This window comes from Staurois parvus, unplaced genomic scaffold (genome assembly GCF_062004578.1).
Source record: "Staurois parvus isolate SC_StPar_1 unplaced genomic scaffold, SC_StPar_1.0 ptg002689l, whole genome shotgun sequence".
Classification (NCBI taxonomy): Eukaryota; Metazoa; Chordata; class Amphibia; order Anura; family Ranidae; genus Staurois; species Staurois parvus.
Window position 1 is genome coordinate 1 of NW_028320485.1, and position 13713 is coordinate 13713.

The 13713-nt window shown below is 54.4% G+C and overlaps 1 protein-coding gene across 1 annotated transcript; it reads left to right on the forward strand.

Moving 5' to 3' along the window:
- Positions 1–74: 74 nt before the first annotated feature.
- Positions 75–7151, forward strand: GLYCTK (glycerate kinase). Its single transcript, XM_089666401.1, has 4 exons — positions 75–1052; positions 2583–2734; positions 3222–3397; positions 6114–7151. Exons 1-4 carry the CDS (start codon positions 694–696, stop codon positions 6993–6995), a joined length of 1569 nt encoding a protein of 522 aa, XP_089522527.1. The 5' UTR covers positions 75–693; the 3' UTR covers positions 6996–7151.
- The last annotated feature ends 6562 nt before the right edge of the window (positions 7152–13713 follow it).

The window sequence follows — 13713 nt, forward strand, 5'->3', positions numbered from 1 at the left end:
AGACTTTCGATATGTTATAAACAATTTATTAACACTAACAATACAAACGTAAACGCAGTGCAATACTAAAACATAACACAGTGCAAACAAAACCAACCAACCACCCACAGATAACAATACATACAATGCAAGCGTCGTCAGGCGGGCCGGGTCAATATCCATCGGGCAGGTAGGTACGGGGGGAGCAAGCGGAGAATAGTCAGGTCACGAGCAGGGTACAGCAACTAACAGGCAGGTAGGTACAGGGGGTCAGGCAGAGAATGGTCGGGGTCACAAGCCAGGGATCAGAACAGGAGAAGTCAGCAGAGGTCAGAATCTAGCCGGGTCAGCAACAAGACAGGAACAGGGACAGGATGCAGGAACAAGATACAGGGCCCAGGAAAAACACAACACCAAGGCAGAGTCTGCAGGTCTGAATGTCCCTTAAATACACCAGTATAATCAGTTCCAGGTGTTTGACTGGCTGCAAGGTTGAGTCTCTGATTGCTGGGAGCACCCGCTGGCCAGCCCTGGTACTGCAGCCCATAAGGCAGCTGAGTCCCACTATTGCTGGCCAGTCCATTCCTGACACTATGCTAGGACGATGAGGATGGGGGAGGTGTTCTGTAGTCCTGTCTCAGGGTTGGAGTTGTGTATTCAGCAGAATTTGTGCTCTCTGGGGGAGGGAAGTTAATATTTTGTTTTTTTCCGCAGATGTGCCTCATACGTGTCCTGACCGCGCGCCGCGTCGTCCGCCGATACCTCGGAACGTTCAGGAAGATGGCCACCCTGCAGGCCGACGCCCACCAGATATTCCAGAGCGCGGTGTCAGCCGTCCTGCCCCCCCGCATGCTGCAGAGGGCGCTGGTTGTGAAGGAGAGTAGCGGCTCGGCTGTCCTGCAGTGTGGGGGAAGGGAGTTCTGGTTGGACAGGAATCTGTACCTGGTGGGGTTCGGGAAAGCGGTTCTGGGAATGGCCGCCGCAGCGGAGCGGATTGTCAGGAGGCACCTGGTCAGGGGAGTGATCAGCATTCCGCTAGGGATGGCGGAGAGTCTGAAGAGAGCCGGGAAGAGGTGAGGACGGAAATACGTCCACCCGCTGGGGGCGGGGCTGGGGGCGGAGGAGGAGGCGGGCTGAGGAGGCGGGAGGCACCTGGTCAGGGGAGTGATCAGCATTCCGCTGGGGATGGAGGAGAGTCTGAAGAGAGCCGGGAAGAGGTGAGGAGGGAAATACGTCCACCCACTGGGGCGGGGCCAGGCAGAGGAGGAGGAGGGAGGGGGCTGGCGGAGGAGGTGGGAGGGAATAGGTCAGGACCTGCAACCTGTGCTCCTGAAGCTAGTGGGGGAGGGGCGGACTATGGTCCTTCCACCCGGGGTACTGAAGGTCCTTCTCCCAGCAGATGACACCCAGGGTCCTCTCCAGTCCTCCCCGGGCAAAGGGCAGTCCTGGATGATGCAGAGTGATAACCTCAGCGCCAGTCTGTGCATCAGTACGTTGTGAGTACAGAGCCATGTTTGGGGGAAGGGGTGGCCATGACACCCTGCACTCACAGCCTTGCTAGGCGGGGGCAGGGCTACGACACCCTGCATTCACAACTTTGCTTGGTAGGGGTGGGCCATGACACCCTGCACTCACAGCCTTGCTTGGCGGGGTCATGACACCCTGCGCTTAAAGCTTTGCCCGTTGGCGGTGGGGCCATGACACCCTGCACTCACAGCTTTTCTCGGTGGGGGTGGGGTCATGACACCCTGCACTCACAGCTTTGCTCGGTGGGGGTGGGGCCATGACACCCTGCACTCACAGCTTTGCTCGGTGGGGGTGGGGTCATGACACCCTGCACTCACAGCTTTGCTCGATGGGGGTGGGGCCATGACTCCCTGCACTCACAGCTTTGCTCGGTGGCGGTGGGGTCATGACTCCCTGCACTCACAGCTTTGCTCTGTGGGGGTGGGGCCATGACTCCCTGCACTCACAGCTTTGCTCGGTGGCGGTGGGGCCATGACACCCTGCACTCACAGTTTTGTCCGGCGGGGGTGGGGCCATGACTCCCTGCACTCACAGCTTTGCTCGGTGGGGGTGGGGCCATGACTCCCTGCACTCACAGCTTTGCTCGGTGGGGGTGGGGCCATGACTCCCTGCGCTCACAGCTTTGCTCTGTGGGGGTGGGGCCATGACTCCCTGCGCTCACAGCTTTGCTCTGTGGGGGTGGGGCCATGACTCCCTGCACTCACAGCCTTTCCTTCAGCTTCCAGATTTACTGATGTCAGGCATTCTTCAGCTGTAAATGCTGAGGACATCTTGTGGCCAAATACAGTTACTACGAGGGACGGCCCTGGATTGAAGGTAAGTATTGCAGCTGGAGAGTCTAGCAGAGATCAGGATCACTTTTTAGGGGGGCCCAGGGGGACGTTTAATAGGGGGGCCCAGGGGGACGTTTAATAGGGGGGCCCAGGGGGACGTTTAATAGGGGGGCCCAGGGGGACGTTTAATAGGGGGGCCCAGGGGGACGTTTAATAGGGGGGCCCAGGGGGACATTTAATGGGGGGGGGGCAGGGGGACATTTAATAGAAATATTTGGCACCCATGCTGTCCTCTCTCTGCAGTGACATGCTTCTGCCTGCGATGGGCCGGGTGCTGGTCATGGAGGGAGCCGCAAACAACATGGTGGACGAGGCTGCAGAGAGAGCCGCCGGGGAGATCCGGGAATTGGCGGAGAGACTGCAGGAGGACGACATTCTGCTGGTGCTGATCTCCGGTATGACGGGACATCGAACCTCTACATTTCCTTAGTCTCCCCTCCCCCAGTGATCAGACTGTACATTGTAACTTTGTAGAAGGAGGAGAAGTCATTTCCTCAGTCTCCCCTCCCCCAGTGATCAGACTGTACATTGTAACTTTGTAGAAGGAGGAGGAGGCGTTTCCTCAGTCTCCCCTCCCCCAGTGATCAGACTGTACATTGTAACTTTGTAGAAGGAGGAGGAGGCGTTTCCTCAGTCTCCCCTCCTCCTTGTAACTTTGTAGAAGGAGGAGGCGGCGGCGTTTCCTCAGTCTCCCCTCCCCCAGTGATCAAACTGTACATTGTAACTTTGTAGAAGGAGGAGGAGGCGGCGTTTCCTCAGTCTCCCCTCCCCCGGTGATCAGACTGTACATTGTAACTTTGTAGAAGGAGGAGGAGGCGGCGTTTCCTCAGTCCTCCCTCCCCTAGAGATCAGACTGTACATTGTCTTCTGTTCTCTGGCCAGGTGGGGGCTCCGCACTGCTGCCGGCCCCGGTCCCCCCGCTCACCCTGCAGGACAAGCAGACCATCACCCAGCAGCTGGCACTGAGAGGGGCGACCATCCAGGAACTGAACACCATCCGCAGAGCTCTGTCCCAGCTGAAAGGAGGAGGACTGGCCAGGGCGGCCTACCCAGCACAGGTCAGTGGGCAGGACACGGGGGGAGGGGCACCTACCGGCAGGTGATATGCATGGCCCTTCTCAGGGCGGGGCTTCCTGATGGTGACAACAGTGGATCATGTCTGTGTCATGTGTGCTGAAACGGCCACTTGTAGCCTCCATCAGACCCTAAACCAGGAAGTGCCTGAGAGAGGACCTTCATGGCGGGATCATCAGGGACTATTTTAAAGCTGAATTTTCGCTAAAAAAACTTACCTAACGAGGGGTGTCCCATGCTGTGCAGACAGCTGGATCCTGGAGAAATCTTCACTGCAGGGATGCCCTGTCCTCTTCCTGTTGCTGAACTTCTGGCGTTGTATTGTACGCGAAGGAGGCAGGAGTACTGGGAGCAACTTAGAGAAGAGGTGGGTCACACTGGTGGAGGGGGGAATGAGGTGCGTATTACACCTTATTCCTCTACCCTTAAGCAAAAATGAGATCTTAGGGAAATCTTTACTGCAGGGATGCCCCGTCCTCTTCCTGCTGCTGAACTGCTGGTGCTGCATTGTATGTGAAGGAGGCAGGAGTACTGGAAACAACTTAGAGAAGAGGTGGGTCACACCTTTGGAGAGAGGAATCGGGTATTGCACATTATTTCTCTACCCCTAGGCAAAAATTATATCTTGGAGAACTCTTCACTGCAGGGATGCCCCGTCCTCTTCCTGGCTCTGATCTTCTAGTGCTGCAGTGGTTAACAGCTTCAAGCCTACAGGTAGAACAGCAGTACAGATGGTCCTCCTCCTTCCTCTATTGGGAAAAGTCCTTTCATTGATTACACTGCCTGTAAAACGATCTGTGAATGGGGGGGGGGGGGGGGGAGAGATCATCCCGTCAGACTCCTCCCCCCCCATTCACAGATCGTTTTACAGGCAGCACAATAAATGAGAGGACATTTTTCAGTGGAGGAGAAAGGAGGGGGGCGGATCCCTGTTGGATCATCTGTATTGCTGTTCTGCCCGAAGACATTGCAGCATGGGAAGTTCAGAGACAGGAAGAGGACGGGGCATCCCTGCAGTGAGGATTTCTTCAGCTGATTTTTGCCTGGAGTTAGAGGATTAAGACGTATTAAGGTCCCTCCACCAGTGTGCCCGGTCCCCCAGAAACCTCTGAGGTGCGCGGGGGAGGGTTAATGGTCCTGAATTCAATGTGATGACTTTGGAGGGAGAAGAGGCGGGCCCTGGAGACTGTCAGAGAGGGGAGACGTAATGCAGCCTTCTCCTCCACCCCGGCAACAAGGCAGGATGGGGGGGGGGGCGGGGCATCTCTGGGAGTTTTTCAGCCAGGCTTCAGGAGGTAAGTAGATGGCGCACACCTATAGGAAGAGGCACAGTTGCACGGGTTGCTTTTATCTTCTGGAACTCCCTGCCTGGTGAAGGTGAACGAACCCTCTAGAGCCGCAGTCTCCAAACTTTCTACACAAAGGGCCAGTTTACTGTCCACCAGGGTTTAGGGGGGCCGGGTTGTGGCCAGTAGGAGTAGAAATTGTCCTGGTGTCAGTGGGAGGAATAGTGCCCCATCATTGGTGTCAGTGGGAGGAATAGTGCCCCATCATTGGTGTCAGTGGGAGGAATAGTGCCCCATCATTGGTGTCAGTGGGAGGAATAGTGCCCATCATTGGTGTCAGTGGGAGGAATAGTGCCCCATCATTGGTGTCAGTGGGAGGAATAGTGCCCCATCATTGGTGTCAGTGGGAGGAATAGTGCCCCATCATTGGTGTCAGTGGGAGGAATAGTGCCCCATCATTGGTGTCAGTGGGAGGAATAGTGCCCCATCATTGGTGTCAGTGGGAGGAATAGTGCCCCATCATTGGTGTCAGTGGGAGGAATAGTGCCCCATCATTGGTGTCAGTGGGAGGAATAGTGCCCCATCATTGGTGTCAGGGGGAGGAATAGTGCCCCATCATTGGTGTCAGTGGGAGGAATAGTGCCCCATCATTGGTGTCAGGGGGAGGAATAGCGCCCCATCATTGGTGTCAGTGGGAGGAATAGTGCCCCATCATTGGTGTCAGTGGGAGGAATAGCGCCCCATCATTGGTGTCAGTGGGAGGAATAGCGCCCCATCATTGGTGTCAGTGGGAGGAATAGCGCCCCATCATTGGTGTCAGTGGGAGGAATAGCGCCCCATCATTGGTGTCAGTGGGAGGAATAGCGCCCCGTCATTGGTGTCAGTGGGAGGAATAGCGCCCCGTCATTGGTGTCAGTGGGAGGAATAGCGCCCCGTCATTGGTGTCAGTGGGAGGAATAGCGCCCCGTCATTGGTGTCAGTGGGAGGAATAGTGCCCCGTCATTGGTATCAGTGGGGGGAATAGTGCCCCGTCATTGGTGTCAGTGGGAGGAATAGTGCCCCATCATTGGTGTCAGTGGGAGGAATAGCGCCCCATCATTGGTGTCAGTGGGAGGAATAGCGCCCCATCATTGGTGTCAGTGGGAGGAATAGCGCCCCATCATTTGTGTCAGTGGGAGGAATAGCGCCCCATCATTGGTGTCAGTGGGAGGAATAGCGCCCCATCATTGGTGTCAGTGGGAGGAATAGCGCCCCATCATTGGTGTCAGTGGGAGGAATAGCGCCCCATCATTGGTGTCAGTGGGAGGAATAGTACCCCAAGGGCTGGATAAAGGGTGTCAGTTTGGCGATCACTGCTTTAGGGTCCTGTTTTGGGTCCGGCGCCCCACCAACGCCTCTCTCCTCTCCCCTGCAGGTTGTCAGTCTGATCCTGTCGGACGTCATCGGGGACGACTTCAATGTGATTGCCAGCGGCCCGACGGTTCCCAGCACTCGCAGCGCAGAAGATTGCCTTCAGATTCTGAGCAGATACAGCCTGAGGGGGGCGGTGTCAGACGCCGTGGAGGAAGCCTTGTCCTCCGGACCCGGGGAGGAGGAAGTCGAACATTTCCCGCACGTCCACAACATCCTCATCGGCTCCAACCTGATCGCCTTACGTGAGACTGAGCGGGAGTCCCAGAAGTTGGGGTACCTCCCCCTCCTGCTGTCCTCCGCCATCAGCGGAGATGTGACGCTCGTGTCGCGGTTCTTCGCCCTCCTGGCGCGGGTCATTTCCGCCATCTTGGCGTCCAGCCCTGAGCAGGCGCAGCTGGAACAAGAGATCCTGGAGCTGGCCTCCGCCATGGCCATCCCCGGCCTCTGTCTCCCCGAACGGCTGCAGGAGGTGAAGGAGGCCAGGAACGCCGACGCCGTTTGCGCCCTCTTCGGAGGGGAGATCACGGTGCAGGTTCGGGGGAAGGGCAAGGGTGGGCGGAACCAGGAACTGGCACTCCGAGTGGCCACTGAGTGGCATCGATCTTCGGCCGGCATGTCGGGGTGCGAGGTGCTGTTCCTGAGCGGGGGCACCGACGGGCAGGATGGCCCCACGGACGCTGCCGGAGCTTCCTCCTATCCGCGGCTCGTGGCGCAGGCTCTAGAGGACGGCCTGGATGTGGAGGGATCCCTTAATGCCAGTGATTCCAACAGCTTCTTCAGGCAGTTCCAAAATGGCCGACATCTGCTGGTGACGGGACTGACGGGGACTAATGTCATGGATGTTCAGGTGCTTCTCGTACGGAGACACGCAGGGACCCCATGACCATCTACTGATCCCTTTTATATGAATGACCAATCATAAACCGAATCATCCACAGGGGGCGCTCCATCCACAGGGGGCGCTCCATGACACCAATGTCTGGCCTATCGTTTTGTAAAAAAATAAAATGTAATAAATGGATTTAATTTGTGATACAAATACGAGTTGTGTGCCTGTGTGAGGGGAAGCTGCACATCGAGGGGTCCATACATGGGCTCCATAGTCCCGGGGCCCAACATGTGACCTGCCAGCCGGCCCTTTGCGTGCCGCCCAACGGCCTGGGGAGCGAGGCAGCATGTGATGGTGGGGGGATGGTTACCTGCCATTGCCATGACCAGTGGGGGGGGGGGGGGGAGGGGGTTTTTGGGGGGAAGGTGGAAAGTCACTGCCATGATCACCATGAAAGGGGGATTGAATTTAACTGCCAGTGACACCAAGGTTGGGGGTTATTATTTCACTCATTGACACTGATGCTTCACATTATTACAACCACTGACACTTATGTTGTGGTATATTATTGTGTCCACTGACACCAATGTCGGGGGTTATTCCATTCACTGACACCAATATTGAGGGATATTGTTGCGCTCACTGACACCAGTGCTGGGGGTTATTGTTGCGCTCACTGACACCAATGTCGGGGGTTATTGTTGCCCTCACTGACACCAATGTCGGGGGTTATTGTTGCCCTCACTGACACCAATGTCGGGGGTTATTGTTGCCCTCACTGACACCAATGTCGGGGGTTATTGTTGCCCTCACTGACACCAGTGCTGGGGGTTATTGTTGCCCTCACTGACACCAATGTCGGGGGTTATTGTTGCCCTCACTGACACCAATGTCGGGGGTTATTGTTGCCCTCACTGACACCAATGTCGGGGGTTATTGTTGCCCTCACTGACACCAATGTCGGGGGTTATTGTTTCCCTCACTGACACCAATGTCGGGGGTTATTGTTTCCCTCACTGACACCAATGTCGGGGGTTATTGTTGCCCTCACTGACACCAATGTCGGGGGTTATTGTTGCCCTCACTGACACCAATGTCGGGGGTTATTGTTGCCCTCACTGACACCAATGTCGGGGGTTATTGTTGCCCTCACTGACACCAATGTCGGGGGTTATTGTTGCCCTCACTGACACCAATGTCGGGGGTTATTGTTGCCCTCACTGACACCAATGTCGGGGGTTATTGTTGCCCTCACTGACACCAATGTCGGGGGTTATTGTTGCCCTCACTGACACCAATGTCGGGGGTTATTGTTGCCCTCACTGACACCAGTGCTGGGGGTTATTGTTGCCCTCACTGACGCCAATGTCGGGGGTTATTGTTGCCCTCACTGACGCCAATGTCGGGGGTTATTGTTGCCCTCACTGACGCCAATGTCGGGGGTTATTGTTGCCCTCACTGACGCCAATGTCGGGGGTTATTGTTGCCCTCACTGACGCCAATGTCGGGGGTTATTGTTGCCCTCACTGACGCCAATGTCGGGGGTTATTGTTGCCCTCACTGACGCCAATGTCGGGGGTTATTGTTGGGCTCACTGACACCAGTACTGGGGGTTATTGTTGAGCTCACTGACGCCAATGTCGGGGGTTATTGTTGCCCTCACTGACGCCAATGTCGGGGGTTATTGTTGCCCTCACTGACGCCAATGTCGGGGGTTATTGTTGCCCTCACTGACGCCAATGTCGGGGGTTATTGTTGCCCTCACTGACGCCAGTACTGGGGGTTATTGTTGAGCTCACTGACGCCAATGTCGGGGGTTATTGTTGCCCTCACTGACGCCAATGTCGGGGGTTATTGTTGGGCTCACTGACACCAGTACTGGGGGTTATTGTTGAGCTCACTGACGCCAGTACTGGGGGTTATTGTTGCCCTCACTGACGCCAATGTCGGGGGTTATTGTTGCCCTCACTGACGCCAGTACTGGGGGTTATTGTTGAGCTCACTGACGCCAATGTCGGGAGTTATTGTTGCCCTCACTGACGCCAATGTCGGGGGTTATTGTTGGGCTCACTGACACCAGTACTGGGGGTTATTGTTGAGCTCACTGACGCCAGTACTGGGGGTTATTGTTGCCCTCACTGACGCCAATGTCGGGGGTTATTGTTGGGCTCACTGACACCAGTACTGGGGGTTATTACACTCCAGCTTCTTCGGTGTGCATTGCAATAAGCTGCAGAAAATACAATAAGGCCGACATTTTGCGCCATTGAGGTGGTGGACAAGTGTGTGGCCCTCCAGATGTCCTCGCGGGGCCACACTTGAGTCTCTCCAGAATTTTCAAGCTGACCACCATTGCCCTCTAGTGTGAGCTCCGCCAAAACTTGGATGTCCGCAAATCCCAAACAGATTCTGCCTCTGGATTGCATTGTGTGTGGCCGTCCCGAATGGATCGATAATAATCTCCAATCCCCAGAGATCAGTGAATTCCCCATTCACTCCAGCGGGCTTTGTCTTCTCTCTAACAGCCGCTAGATGGCAGCAGACGAGCAGCAATTGCCCGCACAGGAATGTACTGCACCGCCATGGCCAGAAGGGGGAGCCAGACACTGCGCGGCCGTGATTGTGGGGGCGTGTCCGGCTATTCCCATGGCAACCTTTTAGCGTCGTGTTGCCTGGCAACGTGGAAGGCGGCGGTGCGAGGCAGGTGAGGTGACTTGTATCTCTGTGATTATAAAATGTATCGGATCCGCCGGAGGATACAATGTATACCGGGGGGGGGCTGGGATTTGTAGTTCCTAGGGGGTCATGCTGGGCCCTATAGCTCCTCCAGGGGCCACAGGCGACGTTAGGAAGTCATGCTGGGCCCTAAAGCTCCTCCAGGGGCCACAGGCAGCGTTGGGAGTCATTCTGGGCCCTCTAGTTCCTCCAGGGGCCACAAGTGATGTTAGGAAGTCATGCTGGGCCCTATAGCTCCTCCAGGACCACAGACAAAGTTAGAGGGTCATGCTGGGCCCTATAGTTCCTCCAGGGGTCATAGGCGACATTAGGGTGTCCTCTTGGACCCTATAGTTCCCTCAGGAGCCACAGGTGACATTAGAGGGTCATGCTTGGCCCTATAGCGCCTCCAAGGGCCACAGGCAACATTAAGGGGTTATGCTGGGCCCTATAGCTCATCCAGGGGCCACAGGCGACATTATGGGGTCATGCTGGGCCCTATAGCTCCTCCAGGGGCCACAGGCGACATTATGGGGTCATACTTGGCCCTATAGTTCTTCTAGGAGCCACAGGCAACATTAGGAAGTCATGCTTGGCCCTATAGCTCCTCCAGGGACCACAGGCTACCTTAGGAAGTTATGCTGGGCCCTATAGCTCCTCCAGGGGCCACAGGCTACATTAGGAAGTTATGCTGGGCCCTATAGCTGCTCCAGGGGCCACAGGCTACATTAGGAAGTTATGCTGGGCCCTATAGCTGCTCCAGGGGCCACAGGCGACATTAGGGGGTCATGCTTGGCCCTATAGCTCCTCCAGGGACCACAGGCTACATTAGGAAGTTATGCTGGGCCCTATAGCTGCTCCAGGGGCCACAGGTGACAGGGGGTCATGTTGGACCCTATAGTCCCTCCAGAGGTCACAAGCGACATTAGGGGGTCATGTTGGACCCTATAGTCCCTCCAGGGGCCACAGGTGACTTTAGAGGGTCATGTCAGTGTTTACAATCAAAGAGCTCTCTCCTGTGAATCTCTGAGCCAATCAGCGGGTCCTGGCGATCAATCATTGGCTGGGACCTCACTGATTGGCAAATCACAGCACAGCCAGGGAGGCAGACGGGCGCACGCATTCCCCACCCCCAGCAGATTCGTGATCCAGCGCACAGCAACCGCCCTGCCACAGTAATGTACGTGGGTCAGTCAGTGAGCGATTGATTGTGTGGGGGGGAGGGGCATAGGAATCGGTCTAATCGAAGAAATGAGATGATCATAAAACACACGTCGGATGAGATCAGAAATCGATTTATTAGATCTCAGCACTGTGGTGAGTTTGGCGATTGTTCATCCAATCTGTGAATGGAGGATTTCCCCGACATCTGCCGCACATTGACCGCCGGAGCGCCGTCCTCCAGATCCGCTGGGAGTAGAAATGTCCACAATGGAAGTTTCCTTTCGGATTTGTTTGTTGAGATAATCGTTCGGTTTCATCATATTCCCGAGAACAATTCGTTAGTTTCGTATATTCTGAGTAGTTTCCTATATTCGTTGTTCCGGATCGATCGATATTTCAGACAAAGATTGTCGATACTCATAATTTGTTCGATATTTCGGGGGATTACTTATGCCCTCTGTTCGGATTGGATGGAGGTGGAGCCTCCAAATCACAGCACAACCAAAGGAATGAAATTATTCTCAGATATTCTGGGAATCTGGTGGCTCCGCCTCCATTCAACCCAAACACAATGAGGGCCCTTCCACATCGATCGGTTCTTCCGAAAACGCATGAAAAATGCATCCCTTTACATCCTATGGAACTCTTCACACCGGTCCTTTGTGTCAGTTACGGTTCTAAAAATCCTGCTTGCTGCATTTTTGGTAAAAACCGCATTGAGAATGTACTAAGAACACACTGAGAACGAACTGAGAATGCACCGAGAACACGCCAAGAACACACTGAGAACGAACCGAGAACACGCCAAGAACGCACCGAGAACACGTCAAGAACGCACTGAGAACGCACCTCTCCTTGGAAAGAAATAGAAACCGCAGAAAAAACGCAACAAAAATGCATCACAACTGTGGGAAGTGCTCTGGAGACACCGGGAACATGGGATGCTCTGGAGACACTGGGAACATGGGATGCTCTGGAGACACTGGGAACATGGGATGCTCTGCAGACACCGGGAACATGGGATGCTCTGGAGACACCGGGAACATGGGATGCTCTGGAGACACTGGGAACATGGGATGCTCTGCAGACACTGGGAACATGGGATGCTCTGGAGACACCGGGAACATGGGATGCTCTGGAGACACTGGGAACATGGGATGCTCTGTAGACACTGGGAACATGGGATGCTCTGGAGACACCGGGGACATGGGATGCTCGGGAGACACGGGGAACATGGGATGTTCTAGAGACACGGGGACATGGGATGCTCGGGAGACACCGGGAACATGGGATGCTCGGGAGACACGGGGAACATGGGATGTTCTGGAGACACCGGGAACATGGGATGTTCTGGAGACACCGGGAACATGGGATGTTCTGGAGACACCGGGAACATGGGATGCTCGGGAGACACCGGGAACATGGGATGCTTGGGAGCCACCGGGAACATGGGATGTTCTGGAGACACCGGGAACATGGGATGTCCGGGAGACACAGGGAACATGGGATGCTCGGGAGACACAGGGAACATGGGATGCTCGGGAGACACAGGGAACATGGGATGTTCTGGAGACACCGGGAACATGGGATGTTCTGGAGACACCGGGAACATGGGATGCTCGGGAGCCACCGGGAACATGGGATGCTCGGGAGCCACCGGGAACATGGGATGTTCTGGAGACACTGGGAACATGGGATGCTCGGGAGACACCGGGAACATGGGATGTCCTGGAGACACTGGGAACATGGGATGCTCGGGAGACACTGGGAACATGGGATGCTGTAAAAACATCCAGTGTGCATGAGGACTCAAAACACCTCTGTAGTGGGGGTGGGGAACTGCCTGATGCTGATATGATTGGCCCATGTACAGCGCTCAGCATACATGACTCCACCCCTTTAGACAGATAAAACTTTATTTTGGTGGTATTTATTCACCGCTGGGATTTTTATTTTTTTTGCTATATAAATGAAAAAGACCAAAAATTGTAAAAAAAATGTTTAAAATTTTCCCAAATTAGTTTATAACCAAACATTTGTTACATTTTTATTTTCATTTTTATTTCATTTTTTTAATATTATTTATGGTTTGTTTTTTTGTTTTTTTTTTACATACTGTCACCCTAGCAGTGCGGTGTCACCATGGTGACACTGTACTACTTGTTGGGGGTGATGAAGATTTTTTTTTTTTTTTTTTTGTTTTTTTTTACACTGATTGCTTTTCCACCCATAAAGGCTGTAAGAGGAATCATTTCTCCTCTCTGGCTGCATTCCTGCAGCCATTGAGAACTACTGTGTGAGCTGTGATTGGTCACAGCTTGTCACATGGTACAAGGCTGTTGTGAATAGCCCTGTACCATGTGATCTCTGTGATCATTCACAGATTTCACATGTAGTAAGCAATGATGTCAGAAGTGACATCTTGCTTACTACTCTGCATGTGATCACTGATTGGCCAATCAGTGATCACATGATCGGGACCTCAGACGGAGGTCCTGTACAGCGATTGGACACAGTGGGCACCAGATCTTGGTGCCTGCGCTCCCAGGGAGCGCACACAGGCAGACAATGCGGAGGCTGTTTATAAACGGATGGAGGATTATAACTTTTTTTTTTTTTTTTTCTATGGTTGAACTGGATGGACTTTTGTCTTTTTTCAGCCAGACTAACTATGTAACTATGTAACCCGCTCCTGCACTGCTCCTGCACTGCTCCTGTCCAGCCGTTTATGTACATGGGCCAGACGGGAAGTGGTTAACTTGTGTGGATTTCCTCCCATCTGTTGGGAAGGAGCCGCCTGTTCCCGTTGTACCCAATGTGTTCAATCTTTCCTTCCAGGCTCTGCCGGTGGTAGGAAATACTGCATGCCTGGCTCTCCATACAGGACATGAAG

Excerpts from the sequence above, each read along its gene's own strand:
- GLYCTK (XM_089666401.1), top strand. The coding sequence starts at position 694 with ATGTGCCTCATACGTGTCCTGACCGCGCGCCGCGTCGTCCGCCGATAC. Across the intron at positions 2,735-3,221 it reads TCTGCTGGTGCTGATCTCCG|GTGGGGGCTCCGCACTGCTG; the intron begins GTATGACGGGAC and ends TTCTCTGGCCAG. Across the intron at positions 3,398-6,113 it reads GGGCGGCCTACCCAGCACAG|GTTGTCAGTCTGATCCTGTC; the intron begins GTCAGTGGGCAG and ends TCTCCCCTGCAG.